The 6,998-nt window shown below is 43.2% G+C and overlaps 3 protein-coding genes across 3 annotated transcripts; all 3 read left to right on the top strand.

Moving 5' to 3' along the window:
• Nucleotides 1-2,177: 2,177 nt before the first annotated feature.
• On the top strand, nt 2,178-3,371 carry LOC149943213 (uncharacterized). Its single transcript, XM_090179587.1, has 3 exons — nt 2,178-2,286; nt 2,339-2,694; nt 2,739-3,371. The coding sequence occupies exons 1-3, from the start codon at nt 2,178-2,180 to the stop codon at nt 3,369-3,371; spliced, it is 1,098 nt and encodes a 365-aa protein (XP_090035713.1).
• A 316-nt stretch (nt 3,372-3,687) lies between these two features.
• Nucleotides 3,688-4,930, top strand: LOC149943212 (uncharacterized). Its single transcript, XM_090179586.1, has 2 exons — nt 3,688-4,516; nt 4,578-4,930. Exons 1-2 carry the CDS (start codon nt 3,688-3,690, stop codon nt 4,928-4,930), a joined length of 1,182 nt encoding a protein of 393 aa, XP_090035712.1.
• Nucleotides 4,931-5,285: 355 nt separating this feature from the next.
• Nucleotides 5,286-6,242, top strand: LOC149943211 (uncharacterized). Its single transcript, XM_090179585.1, has one exon. It carries the CDS (start codon nt 5,286-5,288, stop codon nt 6,240-6,242), a length of 957 nt encoding a protein of 318 aa, XP_090035711.1.
• Nucleotides 6,243-6,998: the final 756 nt, after the last annotated feature.

The following is a 6,998-nucleotide window of genomic DNA, read 5'->3' as shown; positions in this document are numbered from 1 at the left end:
CACACCCAAGAAATCGTAGATATCCAAATATCCACACCAAATGTATTTACAAGAAGCAAAAACCTTACCATCAACAAAGCACAGAGAGCCACTTGACTAACCGCCAGCTTTTAAAGCAATTAACGTTAAATTATCTCCTTTGAATTAACAGAACTATATATAGGTCGTTAAGAAAGTGGACTACCCACAGGGTCTACCCTTTAACCCTCTAATCTCGGCTGACTGCGCTAAAACAAGATTTAACCTTTAAAAAATACCAGATTAGGCCTTCATAAATTCATTAATAAAAAAAGACTTTATTACCTATTATGCTTACGATGCCTGTTTTAATTTCAGTGAATCTAAGCAGCTATCGGTGGTTCTGTGGTAGAGCGCTCGACTGCCAAGCCGAATGGTCTGGGTTCGAAACCTGGGTGGCGCATTTGTTTTTAATCAATAGAGAAACGCTAAATTAGAATTTCTTCGATGCAATAATTTCAATTTCAATTCTATTTCAATTAAACCAAAATTTCGTACTCTATTAAATACGCTTCCGATAAAGCTGAAGGTCTAATTTTCAATAAGGCGTAACAAGTGTCGGTGGTTCTGTGGTAGAACGTCCGCCTGTCAATCAGGAGGTCTCGGGTTCAAATCCCGCCCGATGCGATCGCAAATTGATACTAAGACGAATACCGTGTACAACTGGTGGAAACCCTGCCATTGAACGTTGAGAGGTAGCATTACACTCAGCACTCGGTCCGTCCCAAAGTCATTAAGAAGAAGTTGTCCCCTCGGAGAGGTAACAAAAACAATATCTGCCAAAAAAACCATATTTTATAAACTAATATTAGTTGTCGTGATATATTTTTTACGCACCATATGAAATATATAAATAGTAAACGTAACCCGTAAATTTATCATTCAGTTTCTGCAATCGACCTGTTTCAGTCATTCGTTTTAATTATGTAAATAATCCTTTTTAACCATTTGTAAATAATAGTTACTATTGTTGCGTACGATTGCCATTTTAATTCAACCTCAAGTTCACGAACATTTTTGGTCCGTCGAGCCGGATTCGCCTTTCGCCGTGGTTTAATTTACGACTTAACCAGAAAGCAGCCTATCCTCAACATTTCTCGTGGGATACTTGAAGTTGCATTTGCACCTCGTAACAATTAGTCAACTACTGTGAAAGCTGTCTCATCATCATCCTGAGACGTAATGGACCTGACCCTGAGTATCAACAAGCGCAGATGGATTAAAGGACAAGCATCAAGATATGAAAATGTACTCCAAAACACTCCACAAGACCAACTCGAAGTCACTGCAATCAGGTTGTATCTCGGCAAGATTTGAAAAGCATACAAATGAACTAGAACAATGTCACCAAGTTATTACTAGCACCTGTTTACCAGCGGACGTAGACGGTCATGATCGCGAATTTGATACTCTCATTGAACGTCTAGAAGCGTTGACCATTAAATTTCAAACAATTCTCAATACCAAGACCCCACCTCAACAGCCGGCGGCCGTTCGTCAAACAGTCGATATCAAGTTACCCAAGATGGAGCTACCAATATTTGGAGGCAACTACACTGAATGGTTTTCATTCCATGACCTGTTCACAGCGACGGTACACGATAACAAGTTCTTATCAGGGTGTCAAAAATTCCAATATCTCAAGACGTCACTCCGAAATGAAGCAGCTCTCTTGATTCAGTCCATTCCCGTGACGGACAACAACTACGCCGAAGCGTGGGATATTCTTATGAAGCGGTACAACAATAATCGAGAGATCATCGAGGCACATATCAATCGGATGTTCAAACAGCCAAACATCACTCACGAATCTGGATCAGAGCTTCGTCATCTCGTAGACACCACTGCAGAATGTCTAAGAACGTTGAAGGTACTAAAAGAGCCAGTACAACACTGGGACGCTATCTTGTTACACGTCGTGAAGGAGAAGTTGAATCCTGAAAGTCGTCGCCAGTGGGAGCTTTCATTAACAGGTACAAGTCGACCCACATAGAGTTTGCTAACTTTCTTGACCAAAGAGCCCGAGCCCTTAGCGTATCGGAGACGCCACAAGACAAGCAGAGGTCATCGTCATCCATACTGACAAAAAGAGCGATTCATCACACTGGCGCAGTTAAAGAATCCTGTCTTGTCTGTGACGAACCACATTCAATCTATAAATGTGGTACGTTCCTGGCGGCACCCATTCTAGAACGGTGGAACATAGTCAAGAAAAATACACTATGTTTCAACTGTTTGAAGTCAGATCATCGATCGTCCGATTGCAAGGCAGGTAAATGCAAAAATTGTAGTTCAAGACATAATACTTTACTACACCAAGAGAGTCAGCTGCAAACAAAGAGTGGAAACGGGTCCATGCCAACTAGTCAAATCAAGAAGGTAATGACATCAAGATCCTCTACGGGAGTCTTGCTATCAACAGCTTTAGTCCAAGTAATGGACTACAACGGTCAATTCCACGCCGTCAGAGCCTTGCTAGATTCCGGTTCGGAAGCAAGTTTCATCACGGAACGATGCGCCCAAGGCCTTAACTTAAAGAGAACCAAGGTCAATGTCGCCATCTCTGGAATCGGATCAACTGGAGCTGGGTCCTGTCATAGTGCGACCTCACTGAGAATCAAATCACGTATCGACAGCAACATCGTATTAACCGTTGAAGTCTACGTTCTCAAACGAGTAACCGGCGACCTACCAACCCTCGAAACTGGCCACACCTAAAGAGACTCAACCTAGCAGATCCAGATTTCTACAAGACGGGAGCAATCGACATTCTACTTGGCAGCGATACATTCGTCGACGTCATACGAAATGGTCAATGCAAGGGTCCACGAGGTTCACCAGGTGCCTTCAATACCATATTTGGTTGGGCAGTATCCGGAACAGTATCCACAACGGACAGCGAACGGTCAATATTGGTTAATCATTGTCAACTAGACGACCAGATTCAGAAGCTCTGGGAATTAGAAGAATTTCCTAGCAAGAAAATCATGACAAACACCGAAATTCAATGCGAAGAACATTTCAAATCAACGCACTCTCGAGAAGATACGGGAAGATGCATCGTACGTCTACCTTTTCGGGACACAACTGAAGGTCTTGGAGCATCGAGAGATATAGCAAAACGTCGATTCATGCAGACCGAACGTCGACTACAATCAAACCCACACATCTACGAACAATATCGTCAATTCATGGACGAATATTTGGCCATGGGTCACATGAAGCTGGCTCAATCTACAAAAGAAGCAGCGCATTACTACCTACCTCATCATGCCGTATTGAAGGAAGCCAGCGAAACTACGTGTCGTTTTCGACGCCTCGGCGAAAACAACGAATGGACTGTCACTGAATGACACTCTTCTAATTGGGCCGAAACTACAAGACGATCTTGTCAAGATACTTATTCGCTTTCGACTACCAGCCATCGCTATAACCGCTGATCTCGCTAAGATGTACCGCCAAATCTGGATTCATTCTGACGATACTGACTACCAAAGAATTTTCTGGTAACGAAGCAAGGACGAGCCGCTTAACGCATACCGTCTGCTAACCGTCACGTACGGTACCGCTTCGGCACCATTTCAAGCCACGAGAGTCCTGAATCAACTTGCTCATGACGATGCTACCGAATTTCCGTTAGCTTCGAAGAGTCTCTCGGAAGATTTCTATATGGACGATCTCATGTCCGGGGCAGGTACGACATCAGATGCACTAAAATTACAATCTCAATTATTACAGCTCACAAGCAAAGGTGGTTTTTCGCTTCGCAAATGGGCATCCAACGATCAAGCGTTACTCGATTCATTGCCAGCCGAACTGAGAGAAATTCAAGGCCCACTGAAAATCGAAGAAGACGAATCAATAAAGACTCTTGGACTTCACTGGCACCCAGCAGGCGATTATTTCTCATACGCCGTCTCATTTTTGCTGAACCGGACAACTGAAACGAAGCGTACCATCCTAGCAGACATCGCGAGAGTCTTCGACCCACTTGGACTTTTGGCGCCTGTTACAATCAATAGTAAGCTACTAATTCAAGATATGTGGAGAGAGAAGATTGACTGGGATGGAGCGTTACGACCAGAGCATGTCCACAAATGGCAGAAGTTCAAGTCAGAGCTTCCAGAAATTGAAGACATTCATGTTCCCCGCCACGTATCTCAACCAAATTACCAAGATATCAGCCTGCATAGGTTCTCTGATGCGTCCGAGAAGGCCTTCGCCGCAGCGGTATATCTACGAACTCGCAGTGACGACGGAATTACGAAGGTCCAACTTATCGCAGCAAAGACGAAAGTAGCTCCGATGAAACAAGTCACCATACCGAGATTGGAACTATGCGGAGCTGTACTTTTGGCAAAGTTGATCGTTCTGGTCCAAGAAGCGCTGAAAATCGATATCAAGGACGTCCACGCTTGGTCCGACTCAACCGTCGTCTTGGCATGGCTCTCTTCGTCTCCGCAACGGTGGACAACATTCGTTGCTAACAGTCTCCGAAGTCCAACAGCTAATACCAAACGCAAAATGGCATCATGTCCCTGGCGAATCGAACCCCGCAGACTGTGCTTCTCGAGGCATTTCTGTACAAGAGCTCAAGAATTACACACTCTGTTGGCAAGGACCTCAATGGTTGAAAGAGTCTGATCTTATTATCAAACCAACAACCATCGAACCTGAAGAATGCAAGACAGAAGAGAAAAGCAAGACATTAGCGGTAAATCATTCAAAACTCGAGAATTCATTTTTAATGATGGTCTCTTCACTGAGAACGCTCAAGCACGTCACTGCGTACATGATACGTTTCAGCTTCAACACTCGTACCAATAAAGAATCCAGACGTAGCGGACCACTATCAAAAGAAGAAATTGACTTCGCATTGAACCACTGGATTAGAATAACTGAATATGAATAATTTGGTAATGAGATCGAACTACTCAAAAAGACCAAGGCGTTATACAGCAAAAAGCAAACTTCTTCCACTAAAGCCATACATCGATTCGAACGGGCTCATCCGCGTAGGAGGACGTCTGAAACATGCAAATCTACCTTTGGACCAAACTCACCCGATCATATTACCTCGTCGAAGTAAATTAACAGATCTACTGATCAACGACACTCATATCAGAAATCTACATGGCGGTCCTCAGCTACTCATCACTACGCTCCAGAAATGATATTGGATCTTCGGCATTCGAGACGCTGTCAGATATGATGTTCGAAGATGTATCCGCTGCGTTCGACTCCAAGCAAAACTGTCTACGCAAATGATGGGGGATCTTCCTGAAGCAAGAGTCAATCCTTCTAGAGCGTTCCTGAGATGCGGCGTTGACTACGCAGGGCCGTTCCTGTTACGAGTTCTCAAGGGACGTGGATGCAAAATGTTCAAAGCGTACGTTGCCGTCTTTTCCTGTTTTGCAACTCGCGCAATTCATCTCGAGCTGGTCAGCGATCTGACGTCACAAGCTTTTCTAGCAGCTCTCAAACGATTTGTCGCTCGCCGTGGAAAAAGCAGCGAAATCTTCAGCGACTGTGGAACTAATTTTATCGGAGCCGATCGAGAAATGAAAGAATTCCTGAAATCAGTCATGAAAACTACGACCGACGACGAGGTAGCGAGGTGGATGGTGGACGAAGGGATATCATGGCGGTTCAATCCACCAGGGGCGCCGCACTTCGGAGGACTATGGGAGGCAGGCGTTAAATCAGTGAAGTATCATTTACGCAGAGTCGTCGGAACCACCAATCTAAATTATGAAGAGATTCAGACGCTTTTGTGTCAGATGGAGGCATGTCTCAACTCCAGACCTCTAACAGCACTAAGCACCGATCCTAACGATCTCACGGCATTAACTCCAGGACATTTCATCATTGCAGATGCGTTGACGGCGATCCCGGAGCCAGACCTTGTTTCCGTCCAAACGAACCGACTTACTCGATGGCAAATCAGCCAGCAACTACTTCAACATTTTTGGAAACGCTGGCGGAATGAATACCTTGCTCTATTACAGCAACGACCCAAGTGGACGACAGTTAAGGAGAATTTAGCAGTCGGGGACCTTGTTCTGGTAAAAGATGAAGACCTCCCACCGCTTAAATGGAAGCTCGGACGTATCTTGCGACTCCATCCTGGTCCAGACGACATTGTTCGGGTAGTCACGCTTAAAACCCAAGATCGAGAAACCCAAAGACCAGTAGTAAAACTTTGCAAATTACCATTAGACTAAAAATGCATCATATTTTAAATTGATAAATCAAGGTGAGACAAAACTAAACAAAAACAATATCTGCCAAAAAAACCATATTTTATAAACTAATATTAGTTGTCGTGATATATTTTTTGCGCACCATAAGAAATATATAAATAGTAAACGTAATTACGTAACCCGTAAATTTATCATTCAGTTTCTTCAATCGACCTGTTTCAGTCATTCGTTTTAATTATGTAAATAATCCTTTTTAACCATTTGTAATTAAAAGTTACTATTGTTGCGTACGATTGCCATTTTAATTCAACCTCAAGTTCACGAACAATGAGCATGAGCATTATTTTAAGACCAAGGGTTAAGCAAATGTAATTAATTAATCTAAGCCTTGCAAAAAAATGTTTAAAACTTGTATTTGATTTAAATCATAGATATAGAAAAGAAATAGATGGAAGATTACCGCGTTAAGGCACCCCTGTTTTTGACCGGGAAAATTCATCCCTCCCCACGCATGTATGAAAGCGGAGATGGGCAGAATTTGCAACGCCATCTATTCTATTCTTTGTTTAAATCAACTGTCATTTACATGTAATGTATTTCATTTCACCGCGCATCTCACGGCTTCCTACATTGGCGAAAAGGGGGTCGGCACTCGCGGTCAACTTCGCCAGAGACAATAGTACCTCTATTTCTTTTATATCTCTATGATTTAAATAGCTCAGTCTATTTCGGATAAAAATAGCCAATGACCCAATAATAAGGGCTAGATATAAGCGA

This window comes from Leiobunum rupestre, chromosome 6, assembly GCF_980474605.1.
Source record: "Leiobunum rupestre chromosome 6, qqLeiRupe1.1.hap1, whole genome shotgun sequence".
NCBI classification, from domain to species: Eukaryota; Metazoa; Arthropoda; class Arachnida; order Opiliones; family Sclerosomatidae; genus Leiobunum; species Leiobunum rupestre.
The sequence above is the reverse complement of the archived record's forward strand: the minus strand, read 5'-3'. Positions and strand labels throughout refer to the sequence as shown.

Excerpts from the sequence above, each read along its gene's own strand:
- LOC149943213 (XM_090179587.1), top strand. The coding sequence starts at position 2,178 with ATGTGGTACGTTCCTGGCGGCACCCATTCTAGAACGGTGGAACATAGT. Across the intron at positions 2,287-2,338 it reads ATCGATCGTCCGATTGCAAG|AGAGTCAGCTGCAAACAAAG; the intron begins GCAGGTAAATGC and ends TACTACACCAAG. Across the intron at positions 2,695-2,738 it reads AAGTCTACGTTCTCAAACGA|AGACTCAACCTAGCAGATCC; the intron begins GTAACCGGCGAC and ends CCACACCTAAAG.
- LOC149943212 (XM_090179586.1), top strand. The coding sequence starts at position 3,688 with ATGGACGATCTCATGTCCGGGGCAGGTACGACATCAGATGCACTAAAA. Across the intron at positions 4,517-4,577 it reads CGTTGCTAACAGTCTCCGAA|ACTGTGCTTCTCGAGGCATT; the intron begins GTCCAACAGCTA and ends CGAACCCCGCAG.
- LOC149943211 (XM_090179585.1), top strand. The coding sequence starts at position 5,286 with ATGGGGGATCTTCCTGAAGCAAGAGTCAATCCTTCTAGAGCGTTCCTG.